At 44.0% G+C, this 26773-nt stretch overlaps 1 protein-coding gene across 1 annotated transcript in view; it reads left to right on the top strand.

The window, feature by feature from the left end:
• Positions 1–26773, top strand: part of adamts17 (ADAM metallopeptidase with thrombospondin type 1 motif, 17) — a 207133-nt gene that overhangs the window by 139534 nt on the left and 40826 nt on the right. The window contains exons 15-18 of the mRNA XM_028823153.2: positions 1096–1216; positions 5495–5575; positions 16533–16690; positions 25955–26114. Coding sequence (XP_028678986.1) covers positions 1096–1216; positions 5495–5575; positions 16533–16690; positions 25955–26114 — 520 coding nt within the window. The remainder of the gene's footprint in view (positions 1–1095; positions 1217–5494; positions 5576–16532; positions 16691–25954; positions 26115–26773) is intronic.

Raw genomic sequence — 26773 nt, 5'->3', positions numbered from 1 at the left:
GAAAGGCGCTATATAATAGATGTTAAAAGCACTATGTAATACATAGGTAGGTAGATGTGAAAGGCACTATATAATAGATGTTAAAGGCACTTTATAAATACGTAGGTAGACAGATGTGAAAGGCACTATAATAGGTAGGTAGATCAAATGCTTTATTTTTCCCAAATTAGAGTCACCAATTACCAAAGTCTGTTGGAAATGGAAAAGAACACACATAGGAAGAACATACAAGATTCAGATAGATAATTTATAAGGTGCCCTGGTCTGTGAAGCAGCGGTACTTGCCCTCCACATGTGTCCAGTCCATTGGCACCATTTCTCCAAAGTCGCCCACCACATCCTTTTCACCTTTAAGCTCCAGTCTTCCCTCCATCATAGCATTCTCATCTCTTGACCATCCATTCTTTTCTGTCTCACCCAGAATAAAATGAAGGATTCATTGATTATAGCAAGCAGCACACATTATACACCGTGACTGGGCAACAGGCCGAAGGGAAAACAAAAGGAATGTCGGGGCACTAGCCAGGCTGCCCCATGTAATCGGAAAACAGAACAAATCAACAAGACGTAAAGCCCTGTGCACAAGTTCCTGTCAGTGGGCACTCTGTCCATGTTGATGGCACAAGTCTAAATGGATGCCAACTTCGGGTGGCCATCTGTCCGAGGCATAAAGGGTGGGGCCAGCTGTGGGTGGAGCTAGGTGTCCGCAGCGGGCATCTCCTTGAAACTGTGGCAGAAAGAGACGATACAGTTGGTGCTAATGGCCCCTCTCGTTCTGGAGTGGTATTGCTTACCACATCAGAGATAGGGAGGTGGTCCCGAGGCGCATATGTCTGACAACACCAATGCTGAACCTCGTCTAAATCAGTCCAACATGAGCTATTACAATCGGTTCATGTCCATCCCTCAGTGAAGACTACACAGTTGAAGATAATTTCAATAGTTTGATCCTTTCTGACCTGCCTTAGAGTTACAGGAGCTCTGAGGAATTTCTACAAGTGGGCACGGCAGGCGGAGATTAGGGAACATCAGGCCACTGCCGCTCACCGCAATCTCACCCTCCGGTAATAATATACGGTTATTGTTGCTTTTTAGAAAATTGGATGTGATGGCATCATTGGCTCTTCAGCTAAAGAGGATCGGTGTGGAGTTTGTAATGGAGACGGCAAGTCCTGCAAGATCGTGAAAGGGGATTTCAACCACACCAGGGGGACAGGTAAGAAGCCACATGCCCGGCAGGAAGCTCAGTTTTTATTTTGTTTTATTTCTTTTTAATGCAGACAATCACAATAGCCTAGTGATTGATGATCTGAGCAGAAACCAATATATGAAGACCTCCTAAGTAACTCTTCAGATACCCCTGAAACCTGTCAATTCGGTGGGGGGGTTTGGGCATTCCTGAAAAAAAAAAGTAACAAAAAACACAGAGACCAGGAAATGAAAGCACTCTAAGGGTGGAAGGGAAAAGTCGTCAAAAGCAGGCAAAGGATCTGAAGCAGGAGGAACACTGTGACCCGGGTGGGCTCCACCATTTAGGTGAACTAGGTGAGGCAACATTTGGTGGGCAGCATTTTTTTTTCCTTTCTATTATATAAGCCACACCAACCTGAACACTCCGAGTCAAAACAACTGTCTGACTATATTGTTTTATATTGTTTTTATGTACTAATGATATTTGTCATAAATGGGTATTTTAAAATGGGGTTTTATTTATTTACATAAATATTTATATAAATAATATATATATATATATATATATATATTATATATATATATATATATATATTGTGGCAGGCAGCTGGTGTCCATGCACACTATATTCTGGGGGACACTGCAATACCTCCCCCTGGACACTAGATGGCCGCTCCCCTGGGGTGGAGCAGTGCCTCGGTTTCCCACAAGGCTCCCTGGGAATTGGAGTTTGGTACAGCCCTGTTGGGACCTACAGGCACCGCCAGGGGGTGCTGTGTTTGGCATGCCTGAGCTACGTGGGCAGCATATTCATCACACCCGGAAGTGAAGCCAGAGCTAAAGATGAACTATAAAAGGAGCCAGTGAGCACCACTCAGTGCCCAGAGTCGGGAGGAGGAGGAGGACAAAGCTTGCTTAGGAGGAGTGGTGGTGCCAGAGAGGAAAAGAGATGTGCCTTTGTGTTTCATTGTGTGCTGTGGCTGGGACTGTGTATTGCCTGTGGGACACGGGACCAGGAGAACAAGCAGGGACTGAACAGTACCTCCCCCGGGATGCTAGATGGCAGCCTCCCTGGGTGGCAGTGGTGCCTTGGATTCCTGTAGGGCTCCATAGGAGATGGAGTTCTCTACAACCCTGTTAGGATCTGGGAGTGCCGACAGGAGGTGCTGCAGTTGTTCCTGAACCTGTGTGGGCAGCTCTTCTTCCACCACACCCAGAAGTGCAACCGGAAATAGGTCATCATAGACACCTGGAGCACTTCTTGGTGGGCTATAAAAGAAGCCAGCAGCCACCACTCAGCAGTCAGAGTTGGGAGGAGGAAGGTGAAACTTGCCGGAGGGAGAGTGGAGAAGAAAAGAGTGAGAAGAAAAAAAGACTTGTTGGTGTTGTGGTTTGGTGCTTATGAGATTGTCCTGTGCCTGTGGGGAACGGGGAAGGCGATGCCCTCAGGCAAAGAAAAGAAAAATAAAGCAGTTATTTGTGTTCTCAGTGTGCCTCCTGTGTCAGGTTGAGCGCTGGTATAGCAGCTTTTATCACTATATATATATATATATATATATATATATATATATATATAATATATATATATATATATATATATATATATTTATAATATACTAGCTGTGTAAGCCCGTGCTGTAAAAAGACTATTGAAATTGTGAGAAAAAAAACTGAAATGCAGAGTCGGCGGTTTTCGTTTTGTGGATGTTCTCACCCCCCTCGTCTATCCGTGGCTAAGCGAGTTTCTCTCTCATTTGTCTTTCCTCAGCAGTTTCACTTTGGCGATGGAGTCGCTTTCTTTCAGCTTCATGCTGTAGCCTCGTACTTCTTTCTTCTTCCGACTCATTAACTTGGCACCGCCTTGCCAGCTCTTTGAGCTTCATTGCTGTAGCCTCGCACTTCCTGGCCGGACAGACAGAGAGGCACACAATTCCACGTGTTTTTTAAACTCTATTTATTAAGAATTTCAAATACAAATTACATCACTTTTCTCCATAGCTACCCTCCTTTGCAATGAAATTTTCCCAGAGCATCGTACCAACTTTTTAATGCCCAATTACTACTCCACCCGCCATCATTGTTTCCAGCAAAAATATAAAAGTGTGGAAACTTTTTGAATGTCTCTCATGTGTAATATATGTGTATATATATATATAATATATCTATTATAAACAAAATCTTTAGATGAGACGAGACAAGACTATTTCCAAGAGATTGTTTCAAGTCCTGCGAGATGAGACTTTGGTCAAGAGATTGTTTCAAGTCCCGCCCTCCTCTCAGCCACGCCCTCACGGCCCTCTCCCCTCTCATTGGTGTGAATGCTTTTGTCATCACAGTTCCTGCGCCCTCAGCTCTTATACATTTTAACGTTTTCCTCGCTTTAAGTTCCCAATTAAAGAAGACATATTATGTCCAAATTTTATTGAAGAATTTCATCCCGAAGGGTTATCAACAGAGAAAATGAGTACACGGGCAACCCTAGCAGCGAGAAACGATGAAGTCAAACGAATTAACGCCAAAAATGTTGTAATCTGGGTGGAAGAAGACCAGCTGGTGTTAACGGTTATAGCTATGGGTCCGTGTACTTTTTGGAATTTTAAATTTCATTTTAGAAGCAAAAACGAAAATGAAAAAAATTTTCAGATTTTGATTTTTGATTAAAGAATAAAATGAGGGAAAATAAGGTATTTTTTTAATTCTATGGTAACAAATAACAGTCATAAACTTAAAATTACACCTACTTTTCTGGATTTGTTTGTGATTCAAATAAGTGTAATAGCTCAAAAACAACAAAACAGACACATTTTTGTTATCTGAAACCGGAATACTTCTTCTTCTGCGCGTTGTTTGACGACACGTCTGCGTAGTTCTCCTCACAACACATCGATCGACGGCCTTGAAGTTACTCTGGCGTCCGCAGAGGATGGACCATTACTTCTACTTGAGTGATATTATTTTGAAGTAACGCTACTCTTACTTGAGTACAATGTTTGGCTACTCTACCCACCTCTGCTTGTAACCTTTTCATCATAACCCTGCTTGTGAAGAAACTGACCAAGCAGGTCACGTCCGCATAATACACAATTTTCTCGACCACATTAAAATCTGTATTTGCATCCGTAAAATCCAAGCATGCACGCATCTAATTGGTCTCATAGCTTTTCTACTCCATCTTGAGGATGGAAAGGAAATTGCAATTCAAGCCAACAGAGAGATGCCACTGGCACGGCCTGCACTATGATGCAACCTCCTACCGTAAACTCTCACGTAACTGGCACTGTTAAAGAAACATGACGTTCATAAAGGTTGGGAGGAGGACCCAATGTCTTGTCATCCCCAGGGGTCCGTGAACTTGGGACTCGTCCTGGTCTCTGGCGCTTCATTCTGTCGTGTCCGAAAACAGACGTGGTTTTCAAAGGGCAAACATGGAGCAAGAAAAAGGGGCAAAATTGGGAGATCAATAAGTGTCGAAATAACAAAGAGAAAGAGAAAGGCGACAATCGAGGTCAGAAGGACAAAACGAAAGTTGGGAACCGAGGAGGTCGATTCAGAAATCAAGATCTAAGCGCAAAAGAGTTAACAAAGGTTCTCTTTTTTCTTAATCTGCAACTTGGATAAAAGACAAGGCAGAGTGGGCGGCTATTTAAAGTCACCACTAGAATTGCTAGCAGGTGACAAACCCGGGTGCCAGGCCCCTCAACGAATACTAAAATTTCTATCTATCTATCTATCTATCTATCTATCTATCTATCTATCTATCTATCTATCTATCTATCTATCTATCTATCTATCTATCTATCTATCTATCTATCTATCTATCTATCTATCTATCTATCTATCTATCTATCTATCTATCTATCTATCTATCATCTATCTATCTATATCTATCTATCTATCACGGGCCCTATTGATGGGGGGCTTGTTGTCACCAGTATGGCTGCCATTGCCAGGGTAGTTGTTTACCGCCTCACTCCCATCCTGCATTCAGACTTCAGTCCTTGCAGTTGCAGTGCCTGCCGAGGCCTCTTTAGCTCTGGGTAATATTTTAATACATCCTTGTTGATCACAGTGCCGGAGTGTGGCAACATGTCGCATGATGGTCGGACAAGCCAGGGAAGAAATTCAGTGAACTCTCTGTGCAAGGGACAATCCGACTGCTCCTATGGCTAGCAATGGTTTACCACAGAAAATCTGAAGTGCTGCCAAATTGGTTGTAAAATATCCTGTATGTCACCAGCCATGTTGTTGTTGCTATTATTTCTCGTATTAACTGGTTTCTCTACATGCACTTGTCTCGACACAGGTTACATTGAGGCAGCCGTTATCCCTGCAGGAGCAAGGAGAATCAAAGTGGTGGAAGGGAAACCCGCGCACAGCTTTCTGGGTAAGGTTTTTTTCCTCCCGCAAATTGTTTTTGGACCATCATACAGGATTGATGTTGGTCCCTGCTTTGGCATTTCTGCCTGTCACACCAATCCTGGTGCCCTTGGGTCTGCTGTCCACAGATGTTTTGCTCCTTTTCCTAGTTAGTGTTAGCGGCACACTGGAGTACAACGCTGAGCAGCACAGCCTCACACGTTCAGACTCCTGGGTTCAAATCGTAGCCCGGTGAGCCCTCCTACCCGAGTTGTTTCCGTGTGCCCACTGTGCCCATGATGATGAATTCCACTGCCTTCTGGCAGGCCAGAGTTGGTTTTTGAAATTCGGCCGCGGTGCATCTCCACAGTTTTTTTTTAAATGTGTTGGGAAATGGGGAGTATCTGTATTTATTTTTTAAATTTTTGGCAAGACTGCTTTTCCGTGAAACATGCATTAAATTAGGAATGATGATGGTTATTACTTAAAAAAAAAAAAACAAACCCATGGAAATGTATTTTTGGGGAACATTATAACAATAAAGAAGCCTCTTTAAAATATACTGTATATATGCTAGCCGCCCCCCACGGCTTTGCCCGCGTATTAGTGAAACAGGACAGCGAGGAGGGCCCCGCACAGCTCTCTACTCCTGACGTCACGCTTCCCCCTCCCCTCGGCTCGCAGCCTCTGTCTTGGATTAACGCGAATATGTCACTCCTGCAAGTAAACTGTGATTCTTAGCGCAATGAGAGAAGTTGCAAAATCAACTGGAATGTTCAAGCAAATTATAGAAAAAAAAAGATCTAAATCCGTTAAGTAGTTCTGTCTCTCTCGTTCGCTAACTAAGCGGAGTTAAGGTTACATCCCGAGGCAGACGCGTGAGTGAGGAGGGCCCCGCCCCCCAATGAGTCTCTCTCAGATTTGCGCTAATAAATCGGTACCGCAAGCGAACTCTGATATGTAGCGCGATGAGAAAATCGCAACATCAATGGAATGTTCAAGCAAATTCTAGAAAAAAAAATGATCTAAATCCGTTAAGTAGTTCTCTCGTGAAAAGCTGGCAGACATGTGCTATATACTCCAACTAGCCATTCCCCACGGCTTCGCCCGCGTATTAATGAAACAAGACAGCGAGGAGGGTCCCACCCAGCTCTCTACTCCTGACGTCACGCTTCCTTGTCCCCTCGGCCCGCAGCCTCTGTCTCGGATTAACACGAATAAATCTCTTCTGCAAGTGAACTGTGATTCTTAGTGTGATGAGAAAGTCGCAAAATCAACCGGAATGTTCAAGCAAATTATAGAAAAAAAAAGTTTTAAATCCGTTAAGTAGTTCTCTCGTTCGCTAACTAAGTTTAGTTAAGGTTACGCCCTGAAGGCAGACGTGTGAGTGAGGAGGGCCCCGCAGCCCGATGAGTCTCTCTCGGGTTTGCGCTAATAAAATCGGTACCGTAAGCGAACTCTGATACGTAGTGCGATGAGAAAGTCGCAAAATCAACCGGAATGTTCAAGCAAATTATAAAAAAAAAAAAACAATCTAAATGTGTTAAGTAGTTCTCTCTCTCGTTTGCTAAGTAAGCGGAGTTAAGGTTACGTCCCGAGGCAGACACGTGAGTGAGGAGGGCCCCGCCCCTCGATAAGTCTCTCTCGGATTTGTGCTAATAAATCGGTACCGCAAGCGAACTCTGATACGTAGCGCGATGAGAAAGTCGCAAAATCAACGGAATGTTCAAGCAAATTCTAGAAAACAACCCGATCTAAATCCATTAAGTAGTTCTCTTGTGAAAAGCGGACAGACATACAAACCGGTCTAAAAAACTATTGATGGACCATAAAATTTTTAAAACCGTTTCCTGGCGCGCACCTATGGACCAAGGGTAACCTACATTCCAAATTTCAAGTCCCAAGTCCTTATGTTTTGGGAGATTTTGTGATGAGTGAGTCAGTTGTATTTGGCTTTTATATATATATATATATATATATATATATATATATATATATATATATATATATATATATATAGATTAATATAATATGCAGTATAAAAAGCAAATTATTTCAGTGAATTACAAGGGGGGGCTAGAAAAATAGGAATAAAACATTCCATTCAGCAGAGCTTGGCCTGCCCTGCGTCCATGGCACACCCCGGCCGTTGCCCGTTCACTGCTGTTCCAGAAACTCTAGACTGTGAAATGTGAAGCACTTGAAATTAAATAAATATACAGTGGCATTTTTGGCAGAGGTTACAGGTTTAAATCCAAAATGAAAACTTACTTGTATAATCCACTGCATCTCCCCCCACCTCCAATTTCCTCATGAATGCTGCACATGAAAGAAAGAAAATTAGATTATTTTCCAAAGGGCACAAAGCAATAAAACACTTTGGATGCCCAGAAAATCGTGCTCGTTGGAAGAAATGTTCATATTTTATTTTTTTTTTTATTCGCCCCACTTATTATATAACTCCGTCTGCGTCTTGTGATTTTGGGCATGAGACAAGAATGCAGACGGGCTTCTAAACTGCAGGGTTACACCCTCCGAGTATCTTGAAATGGATCTTTCTACAAGGGTCCACTCAGCATCCGGCAGACTTCAGGGCCGTTTTACAGTTATCTTAGTTTTTGTATTTTTAAGCAGGTTTTGTGATGATGGCCCACCAGCCTGTGTAGGACCAATTCCTGCCTTGTGCCCAGTGTCCCCTCAGAGATGGGCGCTGGTCGAGATGATGACTTACAGTGAATTCAGAAAGCCTTCAGACCTCTTCACTTTCTGGACGCCGTGTTGTAGATTTCATTTTAAGAATGGAGACACTTGACATCAGTCTACAATCAGTAACCCATAATGACAAAGTGAAGACGTGTTCAGAAAGGACTGTAAATTTATTAAAAATCAAAAACTGAAATCTCTCATTCCTACAAGTATCCAGACCCTGGGCTCAGGTCCATCCTGTTTGCTTTTATCCTTCTCGAGATGTTTCTAGAACTTGGAGTCTACTCGTGGCAAACCTTGTGTAGAAAGGAACATAGAGGGTCCCACGATCCACAGAATGCAGGTCAGATCAAAAAGCACACCATGAAGTCTAAGGAACTCTTCAGATCTCCGGGATCAAATTGTGGTGAGGCACCGATCAGGGCAAGGGGATCAAACCGTTCTTAAAGCTTTGTGCGTTCCGTTCCCGTTCCCAAGAGCACAGTGGCCTCATGAATTGTGAGATGGAAGAAGTTTTGAAGCAGCAGCAGGTCTCTTTTTGGAGTTGGCCGTCCTGAGTAAACGGGTTAAGAAGAATATTGGTCAGGGGGGCTGGAGCTTGATTGTTATGTTCACAGGTTGGATCTCGCCCCGGAAACAGTTTGGACAATTTTAAATGAGATAAATGTGCTCAAAGAAAGATTTTAAGTTGAACGACTGAATGCTCGAGTGTGTTCTATGCACGGCTGCCTTCCGCTCCTTTTCTGAAATATTAAGTGACAGATCCTTCCCCCAATGCACTCTGGGGGTCTTTGAAGGGAAGAGACTGATAAAAATATTTTAATAAATTCTGGAGATGCTATCTGAATCTTCAAGACTGACAAGACAATAATTCTTCTGGAACAGAACAAGGTGGAAGGTGAGGAAAATCAGGCAGGTTCTGTTTAGCTTGAAAGTAGTGGAGGAGTTGTGTTGATGAGGAGTTGTATTTGGAGCGTAACTGTTCGGAGGGTGAAAAGACGTTATCTATGTACAAGTCCTTAAGTGTTTTAATCCCGGACATTTTCCAGACATTGAATAGTGTATTACGTTTGAGAGAGTGGTTGTTATGTAGAAGTGCAACAGATAAAAGCTTTTCTGTCTTAAAGTGCTTCCTGCATTGGTTCCATATTCTGAGAGAATGATGGGTAATTGGATTTTTAGTGTAATGACGGTAGTTTGTATTAACTGGGCCACAGAGCAGGGAATATAAAGGAGTACTGCAAGATTTTATTTCTGTTGAAGGCTTGTGGATATTTTGTGCCAATGTCCAGGTCTTTATAGCTTGCAAATTTGCTGCCCAGTAATACAATTTAAAGTTGGGTAGTGCCATGCCACCTTCTGCTTAAGGTCATGGCAGAGTCACCCTTTGGCTGAGTTGATGTTTCGAATTCCAAATAAATGAAGTTATGACTGAGTCTAATTTCTTAAAAAATGATTTGTTAACGTATATGGGGATGCTTTGAAATAGGAAGAGCAGCTTGGGAAGGATGGTCGTCTACCAGCTAACATAAGGTGAAGGGTAGACCATCCTGTCACATCTTGTTTCATTTTTTTTTCCATGCAGACAACAATATTTTGTTGAAAAAAGAGCTTTATATTTACTTGTAATATTTACCCCATGATATTTAAACTGACCCGCCAAGATAAATGGGAAGATGTCCAGTCCGAAATTACGTGCTAGAGAGTTCACTGGAAAAAGCACGCTTTTATTGAAATTGATTTTAAGTCCAGATATCTTTTTTGAAAATCTGCTGGTGCTTTTAGGACCGCTGGCAGAGAATTTTGTGGGTCTGATAGATATAGCACCATATCATCTGAATATAGTGATATTTTCTGTTCAGGTCCTCTGAAAATCCCCTTTATCTCTGATGAGTTTCGAAAAGTAGACAGCCAGTGGTTCAATGGCAAATGCAAAAATCAAAGGTGATAAGGGGCATCCTTGTCAAGTACCACATTCTAGTCTGAAGTTATCTGAAATAATTTTGTTAATGCAAACTCAGGCTTCTGAACTAGTAGATAGATAGATAGATAGATAGAATAAAGTAGTAAAAAAAATTACATGTCTGGGAGTCAGGGAAGGGATTTAAAAATATCTCCAAACAACTGGATTTCAACCATTCGACTGTCAGAAAGACCATCTCCAGTTGCAGGAGATTTTCAAACAACTGCCAACTTGTTCCCCCGGCCAGGCTGCCCCAGCAAGTTCAGCCTAAGAGCAGAATGCAAAATGGTGAGACAAGTCTCTAATAACCCCGGAATTTCATCGCGGGGTCTTCAGGTAGCTCTTGCTACTGTCAAAGTGCCTGAGTCTATCATTAGAAGAGATGAAATCTACATGGGAGTTGTGCCAGGAAGAAATGGAAAGAAATTTAGGGCAAGACTAAAGTTTGCTCATAAAAGAACCAGGACTTTTGAAACAGTGTGGTTTGGACAGATGAGGCATCAAGTTATTTGTGACATGTTTGGCGAAAACAAAGATCTTTCCTCCAGAAGAACCCGATACCAACTGCAAACTGTGGGGGTGCTAGTGGAAATGTTCTGGTTTGGAGCTGCTTGGCTGCATCAGGGCCTGGGTTGCTCAACATCATAGAATCCACAAGGAATTCTTTATTGAACCAGAGGGGGTGCTTGAGGATAATTTGAGATGAAGCTCCAACCAGAAGTGGACCTTACAACCTGACAATGACTCTAAATGACTCGAAATCCACAAGGGAATGGCCGAAACGAAAGAAATGGAGGGTTCTGGAGTGACCCAGTCAAAGCCTGCATCAGAATCCCATTGACTTGCTGCGTGTGGGGGATTTTAAAAGGGCCGAGCACGAAAGACACCCCTAAGGAATTCTATACAGGGAATTCTCATTGTCACGCTGACCGAGCCGAGTTAAAGGAAATGCCAACTTGAGAGGGCAATGCCAGTCATGAGCCAAGGGTGGACATTTTCCACAGAGGGAAATGGAATATTCAATAAAATATTGCCTTTTTTTCTCCCATTACATCTCCTTTTTTAATAGATGCTCTTTAAATGGAAACCAAATCATACTTTATCCACATATGTTAGAAAAGAAAGGAACATTTCATGGGGTGGACTTACTTTTTCACATGCCTGTAATTTGTTTTGCCTTCCTCCGTTTGGCTTTTCTTCTGCCATAATTGCCATCCCTCAAGTAACACAATGAGAAGCGGTACATTATAAGATCTGAAGGCCTTGATTACAGACTACAATAATGAGAGTTTTGGGACTTGTCTGGTCGAATTTAAACACAACGCCGTACATATCAGCGTGCGCACGTGCTAAAGACTTAGCAGGCCTGGGCGGCGTGCCCGTCTGGAGAGAAGTGTGCTGAAACGTTGTACATTTGATTAAGTAGTCATTTGGCGGATGCACAGAACATCCAGATGTGGGACTGGGGGGTCACCCTAAAGCTCTTTGTATGGCTTCTGTTTTGTTAACCCCTTACCAACTCTCCGCATCTAGGCAAGACGTTACAACCTGGCAATGTCTCAGGCTAGACGTCTTCAAAGGTACTTTGAAAAATTTGGGGCAGCAGCTGCAAAGTTTCAAAAAGGTTCTCTGTCGGAGAAATTGAATCCCTGCCTGAAATACGTAGCAGTGATTTATGTCCTGTAGGCTAGTTAAAACCACATCTGTTTTGTTTATTGATTTATTCATTTGTGTTTTATTGGTTTAACCAGAACAAATAAGCTTACCAGTCAAAAAAAATGGGGATACACACTTCAGACCCCAACTGAGTTCACCCCCGTATGAATACTGTCCTACAAACAGCTGTGGCGTGGGCTACAGGGTTTGTAGAGTGGCGCGGAGTGGCGATGTGTCACGTGGGTTTGGTTACCTCCCTCACAAAACGGGCCAAACAGCAGAGAGGAACGATTGGCAAAACAGGGGTCATTGTGTTGGGCTGTGCCACAGGGCATAGTGTACAGGAAGTTGCCGACTGTCTGTCAAACGGGTTTTCCAGTGGCGTAAAACACAGCCAACGACTAATCGTTGCCAGAACTGCAGTTGCAAGACGATGCTCACACCTATGGACGGTCGGCGCATGTGTCGCACACCGGGGACAGCAAAACAATTGCTACAGGTGTCCCAGCTTTTGTTGATTACTTACACATGGGTAAAAGCAAAACTGGGACAAATTGGGATACCTTCTGTGCTCGATTCCCACAGTGAAGTCAGAATGGTTACCCCAGTCTCAGGGGCAGCTCTAGGCTCATGGCGGCCCTGGGCAGAGAAACAATCGGTGGCCCCTTCGGCTGCCAATGTCAATATGGTATCTTGGTGGATGGCCACGTCCGTTGCGGACACGCTTCTATATGCGCGTGTCCGTAACTTGAAAACTAAGTGATGGCCCATGATATTCTCATTATGGCAGAACGTTATAATACTATATATAGCTTACTGCTCCGACTCGAGCAATATTAGCAAATACAGCGTACTAATTAACAAGAAACACAATGTTTTTCGGCCACATTGCCTTCAGCTGTGTCGTTATTTTCTCTTTCTGTTTTATATTCAATACTAGCAAAATACCCGTGCTTCGCAGCGGAGAAGTAGTGTGTTAAAGAGGTTATGTAAACATATATATACATATACATATACACATCCACACACACATATATATATATATATATATATATATATATATATATACATATACACATCCACACATATATATATATATATATATATATATATACATACATATACACACACATATCAACATATATATACACATACATATACACACATACATACACACACACATACACATATATACACATACATACATAGTGCATTGTAAAACGGGCTGTGATTGTTACATGGGAGGGAGACGACAAATCACAGCTTCCCGCTTTGTAATCGGGCCTGTGATTGGTGCTTTGACAAATGCCCAGATCCCACAGTATCTCCCCTTAGGAGAGGCGTTAGGCAAATGTAATTGAATAGCGGTGCTGCAAGTTTAGCTTTACACCTGTTTTTAAGGCTCATTGACTGAAAGGGGCTTTCATGATAAAAGTTAGGGCTTTGCTACAGGATACACCCTCCACAAGTTAAGGAAGTAAAAATAAAGGTATATATTTGTTTTATTTAAACCTTTTAAGTTTGTATGCGGGCGGTATGGTGGCGCAGTGAAAGGTGCCAGTTAGGAGACCCGGGTTCGCTTCCCTGCGTGGAGTTTGAATGTTCTCCCCGAGTCTGTCTGGGTTTCCTCCGGGTACTCCGGTTTCCTCCCACAGTCCAAAGACATGCAGGTTAGGTGCATTGGCGATTCTAAATTGTCCGTAGTGTGTGGGTGTGTGCACCCTGCAGTGGGCTGGCACCTTGCCCGGGGTTTGTTTCCTGCCTTGTGCTCTGTGTTAGCAGGGATTGGCTCCTGTATTTAGGATATAGCGGGTTGGATAATGGATGGATGGACATTTGTATGCATAGCCCCATTTGCCCGTTTTCGTTTTTTTTCTTTCTTCAGTAATATTTCAGCAAACCCGGAGCTTGTTAGTTCAAATCCTGGTACTGACACCACTGTGTGACCCTTAGGAAGTCACTTCACCTGCCTGTGCTGCAAAAAACAAAAGTAATGTAACAAATTGTACCTCAGATGTTGCAAGTTGCTGGAATAAAGGCATAAGTCAAATAGATAAATATGTATTATACACATAGGAACTATTCATTTATTTTCAGTTAAGTCATCTGCAGCAAACCTTTATAAATGAGGGTTTCTCCTTTTTAGATAGTGCAAACTGTTTCTTCTTCATTGAGGTTTTCTCTTGGAGAGCTTTTTTCATTTCATTGAAAATTAATGCAGCAGCTGCCAAAATATGTAGCTTTCTTATTAATTTTTCAACATTGTGTAAAATAACTTTATAAAGTAACATAAAAGGTTTAAATACTGGTTATCCTTTTACACTAAAATATTACTAAAGAGATACAAAAAAAGTAAAATGCATATGTTGTTTTTTCTTTAAGGATATTAAATATTACTGAAGAAAGAAAAAAAAACTAAAACAGTTAAATGGGGCTATGCATACGAACTTAAAAGGTTTAAATAAAACAGAAATATATACCTTTATTTTTACTTCCTTAACTTGTGGAGGGTGTATCCTGTAGCAATGCCCTAACTTTTTTCGTGAAAGCCCGTTTCAGTCAATAAGTCTTAAAAACAGGTGTAAAGATATTGACAATAAGCTATGCAAACCCAGCAAGACATGGAATCGTTTAAATCAAGGCGCGAGTCGAAAAACACCATCCCATACTATTAGTTAACGATTAACACATTTCTATATGTATTGTAAGCATACAATACAACTGATAATATGTTGCGCTTATTTATCTGGTGTACGACATTTTTGCGCGTTTAACGGCTGAAATCTAACGTGGTTTGTGCCCTTCAGAATGAAAACATTTTGCATTTACCTTTTTAATAAAAGGCGAGCTTTTAAGCCTGAGAAATCACCCCGTAAATGCACACGTTTAATTGCACATGTGTTAATATGTATGCTTACACAGTATTAAAAGACACTCAATAATTAACGTCATTTACCTTCGTTCCCGCGTTTGACTCGTGCTGTAAATCTCTTCTTTGTTTTCAGTTCACGTGGTGGTGTGATGACGCGATACGTGACTCCGCCTCCTCCATTAGAGTATATGGACAAAAAACAGGTTCCAGTTATGACCATTATGTGTAGAATTTCGAAATGAAACCAGCCTAACTTTTGTAAGTAAGCTGTAAGGAATGAACCTGCCAAATTTCAGCCTTCTACCTACACGGGAAGTTGGAGAATTAGTGATGAGTGAGTCAGTCAGTCAGTGAGTCAGTCAGTGAGGGCTTTGCCTTTTATTAGTATAGATATATTGGCGTGGCGGCCCCTGGGATTTGGCGGCCCTGTGCAGGTGCACAGTTTGCACATGTCTAAGGCCGCCCCTGCCAGTCTTACGAGAAAACGATTGTCACGTCCACAGGTCGGGAACTGTGTGTGCCTGGCACAAAGAATATTGTGAAGTATGCCCGCATCTCGGGGGTCCTGTGAAAACCGCATTTCTCGAGGGATTTGGTAGGGGGTGCTGGGAGAGTAAGAGGTTTTGAGGCTCCTAATAAGGACTATTCAGTTCATGTATAAGCGCAGTGAGAGCACTGTCCCCAGTGGGTGTGGGACTCCGCCAGGGCTGTGCTTTGTCTCCAGTCCTGCTTGTGATTTTTCATGGACAGAGAAACCAGGTGCAGCTGGGAATGGGGTCCAGTTCGGTGGTCTTAGAATTGATTCGCTGCTTTGTGCAGACGTCGTGGTCGTGGTGGCTTCATCGGGCTGTGAACTCCAGCACACATTGAGACGAGCGTGAAGAGGCAGGGATGAGGATTAGCACCACCAAACCTGCGGCCGTGGTGCTCAGTAGGATAAAAAAGGTGGATTGTCCTCTTCCGAGTTACCACCTCAGCCAGAGGAGTTCAATTACCTTGGGGTCTCGTTCACAAGCGAGGGGAAAAGTTATGGCGAGATCGACAGCTGAATAGGGGCGGCGAGTGGGGAAGAAGGAGCTGAGCAGGGAACCAAAGCTCGCAGTTTACTAGATGTTCTACACGACCACCCTCACCTACGGTCATGAGCTTTAGGTAACAACTGAAAGAACAAGAGCGCAGGAACAAGCGGCCGAAATGAGCTTTCTCTGCAGGGTTGCTGGGCCCACCTTTAGAGATTGGGTGAAAACAAACAGACATTCAGGAGAGGCTCCGCTGACCCCCCCGAGTCGAGAGGAGCCAATCGAGGTGGTTTGGGTATCCAACATGGATGCTTCCTGAGGAAGTTTTATGGACCCAACCAGCTAGGAGGAGACCCAAAGCCCAACGGGAGGATTGTTTCCCCTGGATGGCCTGGGAACGCCTTGAGATGGCGCAGTAGGATTTATCAAGTGTGGCTGGGTAAAATGACGTACAGGGCACCCTGCTCAGACTGTTTCCCCCTTCACCCAGTCCTGGATAAACAAATGAATGAGAAGGTGCAGGACTGAGCTGTATGGTCCGACCCCATACAGAAGTAAGAGAAGATCAAGGTGCCCCCTAGTGGGAGTTTATTTAACAATTTCTTGAGAGTTCTTATTTGATTTTGAACTAGACTGAACATAAATTATTAATAAAAGTAAGCCATTTTTCTTGTGTAACAAAATGAACGTGTTGTACCAGATGATCTGTTATTCCTTATATCTCACACTTCATGGCATTGATGGCTTCCCTCTTTTTAAATTTCCCCAGCATTAAAAGATTCCAGTAAGAGATCGATCAACAACGACTGGAAGATTGAGCTTCCCGGGGAGTTTCAGATCGCTGGCACTACCGTCCGCTACGTGAGGAGAGGACTCTGGGAGAAAATGTCCGCCAAGGGACCCACTAAAACGCCTCTGCATCTCATGGTAAAGTCATTAACGTTAAGCTCGCCCTCTCCGGGGACGACTTGCACTCAGCCTTGGTGTGGAGTCTTAAACGCTGATTTCCTTTAATGCTTTGTGATCTCTGGAAAAGCCAGGCACTCGGGCTGGACACACTAAAGACGTTAAAGGGAACTGCCAAAAGAACACGCGGTCTTTATTAAGAGCCACGGAGAAGACAACGAGCACGTGTTGAACATGGCGATGGCCCTCACATTGTTTTATCAGTCGGAGTCTGTAATTAATTATTAGATTGAGGTGTTATTTATGTTATGAATTTGGGTCTGGCCATAATAAACATAATGTGACATCACGTATAAACACATAACACATCATACCATGACGACCTGATATCAACACAATCACATCACATCACAAAACATCACATAACATTATCAGACCCGCTTAATCCAGTGCAAGGCTGAGAAAGGCCGGAGTCTATCCTGGCAGCATTTGGCACAAGGCAGGAAATGGTCCAGGAAGGGGATGCCCGTAAATAAGAAGAATAAAATCACATCCCATTCCATGATGACATAACACCACAAAGTATTCAAAATACAGAACATGTCAACACATAACACAACAAACCATAATGACATCACAACATAGAACATGCAATACTCTGCCACCATGACATCACATAGCATGTGAACATAACATGGCATTGCAACATTCTCAACTCTGCTTAATTAAAGGTTAAGAAAGGCCATAGGCTATCCTGGCAGCACTGGGTACCAGGCCGGAAACCGCACCAACACATATAACATACATAATCTCATTATTTAAAATCCCATTATGATATTACATGACAAGATATTATATGATGGGCAGCATAGTGGCACAGTGGGTAGCGCTGCTGCCTCGCAGTTAGGAGACTTGGGTTCGCTTCCCGGGTCCTCCCTGCGTGGAGTTTGCATATTCTCCCCGTGTCTGCGTGGGTTTCCTCCCACAGTCCAAAGACATGCAGGTTAGGTGGATTGGCGATTCTAAATTGGCCCTAGTGTGTGCTTAGTGTGTGGGTGTGTTTGTGTGTGTCCTGTGGTGAGTTGGCACCCTGCCCGGGATTGGTTCCTGCCTTGTGCCCTGTGTTGGCTGGGATTGGCTCCAGCAGACCCCCATGACCCTATGTTCGGATTCATCGGGTTGGAAAATGGATGGAAGTTACTATTTATCCATTCTGAGATACAAGTTAGACATTGTGTTAGTGAATCAAGAGAATCGGGGTCATCAGGTGCTATTGATAAATACAGCTGTGTGTCATCAGCATAGCTGTGGTAGCTCACATTGTGCCCTGAGATAATCTGACCTAACGGAAGCATGTAGACATGACAGTAGACGGAAGCATGTAGATGGAAGCATGACATCACATAGAATGTGAACTTAACATGGCATCGCAACATTCTCAACTCTGCTTAATTCAAGGTTAAGGAAGGCCGTAGCCTATCCTGGCAGCACTGGGTACAAGGCCAACAACCGCAACAACACATATAACATACACAATATCATTATTTAAAATCCCATTATGATATTACATGACAAGATATTATATGATGGGCGGCACGGTGGCACAGTGGGTAGCACTGCTGCCTTGCAGTAAGGAGACCTGAGTTCGCTTCCTGGGTCCTCCCTGCGTCGAGTTTGCATGTTCTCCCCGTGTCTGCGTGGGTTTCTTCCCACAGTCCAAATACATGCAGGTTAGGTGCATTGGTGATCCTAAATTGTCCCTAGTGTGTGCTTGGTGTGTGTGCCCTGCCTGGGGTTTGTTTCCTGTCTTGCGCCCTTGTGCTGGCCTGGATTGGCTCCGGCAGACCCCCGTGACCCTGTAGTTAGGATATAGCGGGTTGGATGATGGATGGATGGATATTAGATGATGACATCATATCACAGAACATAACATTCTTAAAACTGCTTAATGCAGTTCAGCATTGAGGTGCCCAGAAATGCATTAGATAACCTCAAAGTGAGATGACATAACATGACATCCCAGAACACAGCAAACCAAGAGGACATGACAGGAGATGACATCACCAGACATGTCACAGAACATAACATACCAAACCGTGATGACATCACAACATCTCAACTCACAGCACATGACGTTACATGACATTCAAAGCCCTGCTTAATCCAGTTCAAGATTGAGGAAGGCCGTAGCCTATGGTGGCACCACTGGGTTCATATTCTACACACCAACAACATATTAGATAAATAATATCTCATTAGTTAAAATCCCATTAGGATATCACAGAACATGACATCACATGACATTCTTAAAACTGCTTAATGCAGGTGAGCATTGAGGTGCCCAGAAATACATTAGATAACATCAAGTGAGATGACATAACAGGACATCACTGAACACAGCAAATCAAAACGTCGTAACAGAAGATGACATCATAATGCATCATGTCAAATAACATCACATACCATACCAAACCATGGTGACATCACAACATATCAAATTACGGGATCTAACATAAAAATCACACGACATTCTTAAAACTGCTTCATGGATATCATCATCATCATCATCATAAGATAACATGACATCACTGAACATAGCATACCAAGATGACGTGACAAGAGGGGACATCACCAGTCATCATGTCACATAACTTGCCAAACCTTGATGACATGACATCACAACATATCAAATCAGACAACATAAAGTGACATCACATGACATTCTCACCCCTGCTTAGTCCAATTTAAGGTTGAGGTAGGCCATAGCCTATCCTGGCAGCACTACCCCAGAGGGGCCACCAACACATACAGTATAATATACATGATATCATTATTTAAAACCCCATAATATGTCCTGCCATGACATCACAGGATATCACATAACTTTCTTAAACCTGCTTAACGCAGTTTAGGGTTGAGGGTCCCAGAGTTTATCCTGGCAGTACTTGGCAAAAGGCAGGGAGCAGAACATAACATTACGTAAGATAACATGTAACATGAAATAACATGACATCACTTAACATAGCATATCAAGATGACTTGACATCACAGAACATTCTAAGACCTGCTTGGTCCTCATCAGCGCCTATCCTGGCAGTACTGGGAGCAAGGCAGGAAACACCCCTGGAGGGGAGCGCCAGTCCATAATATTATGTAATAAACATAAGATCACATAAACTCACCTAAAATGACATAGCATGACATCACAGAGCATTCTCAAAAGCTGTTTAATCTATTTTCTGTAAGGAGGAGGATGATGATGATGATGATGATGATGATGGAGGGAGAGCCTATTCTGGTGCCACTGGGTGCAAGGCCGGAAACAGCCCTGGAGGGGAGTGCCAGTCCATAATATTATGTATGCAACAAAAGGATACAATCAAAGTGGACTTTCAGAAAGCATTTGATAAGGTGCCACGTGAGAGGGTGGGCATCAAATTAAAAGAAGTGGGAGTTCAGGGTGATGTTTTTAGATGGGTGCAGAATTGGCTCAGACACCGGAAGCAGAGGGTGATGGCATGAGGAACCTCATCAGAACTGGCAGATGTTAAGAGTGGTGACCAGCAGGGGGCAGTGCTGGGGCCGCTGCTATTTTTCCACCCATCCATTTTCCAAACCCGCTGAATCCGAACACAGGGTTGCGGGGGTCTGCTGGAGCCAATCCCAGCCAACACAGGGCACAAGGCAGGAACCAATCCTGGGCAGGGTGCCAACCCACCGCAGGACACACACAAACACACCCACACACCCTAGGGCCAATTTAGAATCGCCGATCCACCTAACCAGCATGTCTTTGGACTGTGGGAGTAAACCGGAGCGCCCGGAGGAAACCCACGCAGACACGGGGAGAACATGCAAACTCCACGCAGGAAGGACCCGGGAAGCGAACCCAGGTCTCCTAACTGCGAGGCAGCAGCGCTACCCACTGCGTCACCGTGCCGCCCGCTGCTATTTTTAATATAAATAAATGATTTAGATAGGAATATAAGTAACAAGCTGGTTAAGTATGCAGATGATACCAAGATAGGTGGATTAGCAGATAATTTGGAATGCGTTATATAATCACAGAAGGACTTGGATAGCAGACAGGCTTGGGCAGATTTGTGGCAAATGAAATTTAATGTCAGTAAATGTAAAGAATTACACATAGGAAGTAAAAATGTGAGGTTTGAATACACAATGGGCGGTCAGAAAATTGAGAGTCCACCTCATGAGAAGATTTAGGAGTCATAGTGGACACTAAGCTATCGACTTCCTGACCGTGTTCAGAAGCCATTAAGAAGGCTAACAGAATGTCAGGTTATATAGCGCCTTGACATGTGGAGTACAAGTCACAGGAGGTTCTGCTCAAGCTTTATAACACACCGGTGAGGCCTCATCTGGAGTCCTGTGTGCAGTTTTGGTCTCCAGGCTACAAAAAGGACATAACAGCACAAGAAAAGGTCCAGAGAAGAGAGACAAGGCTGATTCAGGGCTACAGGGGTTGAATTATGAGGAAAGATTAAAAGAGCTGAGCCTTTACAGTTTAAGCAAAAGAAGATTAAGAGGTTACATGATTTAAGTGTTTAAAATTATGAAGGGAATTAGTCCAGTGGATCGAGACTGTTATTTTAAAATGAGTTCATCAAGAGCACTGGGAGACAGTTGGAAACTTGTGAAGGGTAAATTTCACACAAACATTAGGAAGTTTTTCTTTACACAAAGAATGATAGACACTTGGAATAAGCAACCAAATAGTGTGGTAGACAGTAAGACTTTGGGGACTTTCAAAACTCGACTTGATGTTTTTTTGGAAGAAATAAGTGGAGAGGACTGGTGAGCTTTGTTGGGTTGAATGGCCTGTTCTCGTCTAGAGTGCTCTAATGTTCTAATGTAATAAACATAACATCATGTAAATTCGCCTAAAATGACACAGCATGACATCACAGAGCATTCTCAAAAACCGTTTAATCTATTTTCTGTAAGGATGATGATGATGATGATGATGGAGGGAGAGCCTATCCTGGTGCCACTGGGTGCAAGGCATGAAAAAACTCTGGGCAGGAAGCTCCTCCATGGTAGCATCATATAATATGCACAACATAACATTCTCAAGCCTGCTTAATGCAGTTTAGAGCGGTTTTGACGTGGGGTGCATCCTGTCAGCAGTGTGTGCAAGGCAGAAAACGGCTGTGGAGGGAGTGCCAGGCCATCACACACACACACACACACACGTTACATATCTTTGGGGCATATGGGAGGAAATGCAGGAGTACCTGGAAGCAGACAGACAGACACGGGGAGGACACGCACACCTCACACTGATGACAATGTGACAGTCAACTGAATGCTCGAGGAGGGGCAGGCAGCTCTAATCGCCTTAGCTATGTTATCTAACGCTTACACACACCTTGTTTTGTGTTTTTATATTCAAGCTGCATGTATATACAGTATGTCTGCCTACATCCTAAAACTGGAGTATTAAAATGATAGTTTTTTTGAAATGGGATTACGGAGTGACGCACACCAGGACTGAAAGAAGACATACAATTAACGAGTGGCCTTACAAAAACACATTTTAATTGCTCAGCGCAAATCCTCTCTAACAAGGCCATCCTCGCTTTGAAGCTTGCCACGCTCCACGTGCGTTCATTTCATTCGGTGCTATTAAACCTGGGTGGAGGGGGGCCTTCAGACCAAAACAAAAACGACAAACGGGCTCACCCCCATAAACACAAAGCCGTTACGCCTGTTTGAAATGTGAAGGTGCTCCTCCGCGTGTCCCCCGTCCAAAAACGCATTTGTGAGCCCTCGTGAGTTAAACACGGTCAGCAAATTGCCGAAAATTGTTCTCAGCGGGAGACGTGGCTGAACTCAAAGAGGCATTTGTCAAATTCAGTTCGCTGGGGATTCTGGTGAAGCACGTTCACTCACACAAACACACACACACACACACACATGGACCACGAGAGGGGAACAAACTGCTGGTGGCCAGTCGGTCATTCTGATGGTCATGTTTCTTTCTATTCGGCTTCAGTCAGCTCTTATGGTGAGCACATTTCCTCATTAGTGGGCACAATCCAGTATGTTCTTTCCATCCCACATGACTCGGTGGTCCAACTCACTTGAAGACCACAGAGGAGACCATTCAGTCCATTTGTCGTTCATCTGTTTAGCTGATAGCTAAGCTGTCCCAACGTCACCTCCAGATGGTTGAACTTTCTGCTTCCACTCCATGCGGCAGTAGTTCCTCCAGATTCCCACAACTCTTTGCATCAAGAAGAGCTTCCATGGCTTCAGTCCTGAATGCTCTTCCTCTTCACTTCCACTGTTGTCCTCGAGTATGCGGTCCACCGGGAACTACTTCGTCAACGCCTTTGAGAATTTAGAAGACCTGGATTGGGTCCCCACACAGTTTCCTCTGCTTAAGAGACACACTATGGTCAACAACTCCCACCAGAATCCCTTTCTGACGTGGCGGTCACAGAGAGGCTCCATTGTGGCGTCTTGCCGTATTTCTGCTGGGTGATTCGTTGGCTGAAAGTCGTTCGTGTTTGTGTGCCGCAGAGAGGATGTGCAGCATGGTTCGTAATGGCAGTCAGTTTTGTCTTCATTCTCTCCTCCTCTCCTACCTCCAGCAGGTCCCATAATTCAGCCTGCCTGCGGTGGGCCTCTCTTGAAGTGATTCTACCAGCCCAGTAACTGTCACCATATTGTTATGTATGGAAGGGGGGATTATTGGGGGGCCTTCTTGAAGTTCACGGTCATCTCCCAAGTTCCGAGTGTCTATAGTTGCAGCTTGTGCTCACCACACCAAACGACCAGCTGCTCAGCTTCCCTTCGGCATGGAGACTCATTCCCATTTCTGATGAGTCCGATGACGGTGGTTGTGTCATCCACATAACTGAGGAGTTCTGACCGAGGGGTCCTTCGATTTGCAGTCATTAGTATAGAGAAACAGAAGAGCAATGGGGTGTTGATTGTACAGGAACGAGAGGGGAGGTTCCCCAGTGTCACCTGCTGTTTCCTATTTGTCATGAATTAGGATTTGAGGGCCAGGGGGTGGGGGATACAGTGCCCACCCTACAAACTTCTCACACATATAACCAAAATGAAGATGGGGCCAACACTAGATTAACTAGTACAGTTACACCCATGCAGGACCAGTTGAGAGAGGACAATTCATCTAACAAGCACATTTATGGGGGGCACATGCAAACTTCACACAGATCAAGGCAAGATGGAGGCAGGGACGGAGCGCCGGGTGGGCTTAGAGGCGAGGAGGTCAGGGATGACTGTGTAAAAACGCTGAGCCAAAGCCCACAGCATACGTCCCTGGGTTGTCAAGACTCGTATCGACTGCATCATCCATCAGCCTGGGTAAAACAAAACAGGGAGGGAGAGAATTACCAAAAAACCATAAAAGGTGAAAACAAAACTAAAACCAAGCGCAGAGTCAGATGACACTCAGGATGCAGCTGGTTAAGCATCTCTGCAGATTCGGGGTGTACTCACACTGGCAATTCGTTCCGTGTCCGATCATATTTGTCCGCATGTAACCATCTAGAGGAGACAATTCATCTAACAAGCACATTTGTGGGGGGCACATGCAAACTTCACTCAGGATCAAAGTTAAAGTCTAGTTCGTTTGACTAAAGTGATCGCTCCATGCCAGGCCACCCATACCATGTCCTGGCTTGATTGGAAGAGGTGTGCCCGGGCACGGTTCAGTAGCATTCGGGAACAGTGTGATCGCTAAACATGCCCGAGCATGGAAAACAGACAGGACGTCAATGACGCGACAAGTCAGAGAATGCAATTCTCACTTCATTCAACTCCATTTGAGTTACAAACACGTTTTTGTTCCCACCTTTACACGTGAATGTGAATTGTAGTTGGCAGGAAAAGCTGCAAATTCCTCCCTTAACATCGTTTGCCATCGTAAAAATTTTCTTGCACGTGCAGCACGATTAACAGCAAAACGCTGCACTGCACACTCAGTAAATCTGTACGGGTGCAGTGTCATACAGAACCACCATAAAATAAATGAAATCATTTTGACATGGGATGCTGTCACTCCATGTTCGGATCTCGTTTTGGCTTTACACAAAGTCACATGGTGATGACAAAAGTGCTCAAAGGGCCAGAGAGTGCAGACCAGCAGGGGAGTAGAGTCCATGGGGGGCACAAATGCTCTTGGGCACGGTACGGAACAAAACAGGCTTAGTGGGAGTACACCCTCAATGTAATGGGTGGAAAGATGGAATGGTATCCCTTAGCTCCATTATAAAACCCAAGAGTGGACCGGTCATTTCTTCTTCTTCTTTTGGCTGCTCCCGTTAGGGGTTGCCACAGTGGATCATCTTCTTCCATATCTTCTTGTCCTCTCCATCTTGCTCTGTTACACCCATCACCTTCATGTCCTCTCTCACCACATCCATAAACTTTCTCTTAGGCCTTACTCTTTTCCTCTTCCCTGGCAGCTCTATCCTTAGTACCCTTCTCTCAATATACCCCTCATCTCTCCTCTGCACATGTCCAAACCAACCCAATCTTGCCTCTCTGACACCCATTCCACTTGAGCAGACCCTCTAATGTCCTCATTTCTAATCCTGTCCATCCTCATCACACCCAATCTTAGCATCTTTAACTCTGACACCTCCAGCTCTGTCTCCTGTGCCACCGTCTCCAGCCCATATAACATAGCTGGTCTCACTGCCGTCCTGTAGACCTTCCCTTTCACTCTTGCTGATACCCGTCTGTCACAAATCACTCCTGACACTCTTCTCCACCCACTCCACCCTGCCTGCACTCTCTTCTTCACTTCTCTTCCACAATTCCCATTACTCTGTACTGTTGATCCCAAGTATTTCAACTCATCCACCTTCGCCAACTCTACTCCTTACATCCTCACCATTACACTGACTTCCCTCTCATTTAAACACATGTATTCTGTCTTGGTGGTCCTACTGGCCTTCATTCCTTTCCTCTCTAGACCAGATCTCCACCTCTCCAGGGTCTCCTCAACCTGCTCCCTATTATTAAAATGTATAACATATGCTTCACTTTTGAACACATTTTTCATGGGGCAAAATTACATATAGACCAAGAATGTGAAGAAATAACTTCAACTTGAAAACAATGCCGAAAAGTGTTTTGAAACGTTACGCATTATTATTAGTCATAGTGGCCTGTCTCAACTGCATTAGGCCCAAGTGGCTTCAAGAAAGGACGCAATTTCAAAAAATGACAGATTCAGGTGGTGGCGTACTGTCAGACGTTCAAGGACTTTGGTTTTCTTTTTAGGTTCTTCTCTTCCACGACCAAAACTACGGAATCCATTACGAATACACGATCTCCATAAACGAGACAGCGGAGAATGAGACGGCGGCAGAGAAGCAGCCCGAAGTGGTCTTCTTCTGGACTCACAGCAGCTGGGAGGAGTGCAGCGTCCAGTGCGGAGGAGGTCAGTCACTGACCAATCACAGTCTACTTCTCACGTTTCGATAAAAACAGCTATTCTTTCATTTTTCTAATCCTGGGGTCTATAAAGGCAGAGAAAAGGAGTTGGCACTGGATGGGGTGGCAGTCGGTCACTGGGCACTCTAAGTTACGGTCAATCGTCAACCTTACCTGTACGTTTCGACTTTGTAGGATGGACACGGGGAGAGCATGATGCACAATTTGCACAGATCAGACTAAACGAGAGGTGGGGCCGAGCCTTGATTGGGGGTCATTCCATCAGATTATTATTTTTTTTTCTTTTCATCTAGCAGTCTTCACCAAGTGTCGGCTCAGATTTCTGTAACAAGTTCACAAGTAAAATGCCATTGTGAACTTTTCAGACTGCTAATTACAGGCTGTCCCTTGAAATTCATGAGGTTTAGGGGTGCAGGACTGCCTTGAATGCAAAAATCCGCAGATAACGTTTTGGGCCCATGATTGCCGTATATTCTAAGTTTATCATGCTAAATAAGAAGAAAAAAGAATCTCGAGAAACGCGAGACAGAATGAACGCCACGCAAGTGAATCACGTGTGAGAGGCTGGCTGCCGATGTGAGGCGTCCCCCAGAAAAAGTGTGCTGTTCTGCAGTCCTTCATTGAACTTTAACTTTTTACAAAATT

Source organism: Erpetoichthys calabaricus, chromosome 17, assembly GCF_900747795.2.
Source record: "Erpetoichthys calabaricus chromosome 17, fErpCal1.3, whole genome shotgun sequence".
NCBI classification, from domain to species: domain Eukaryota; kingdom Metazoa; phylum Chordata; class Cladistia; order Polypteriformes; family Polypteridae; genus Erpetoichthys; species Erpetoichthys calabaricus.
This window is presented reverse-complemented; position numbering and strand designations above follow the sequence as displayed.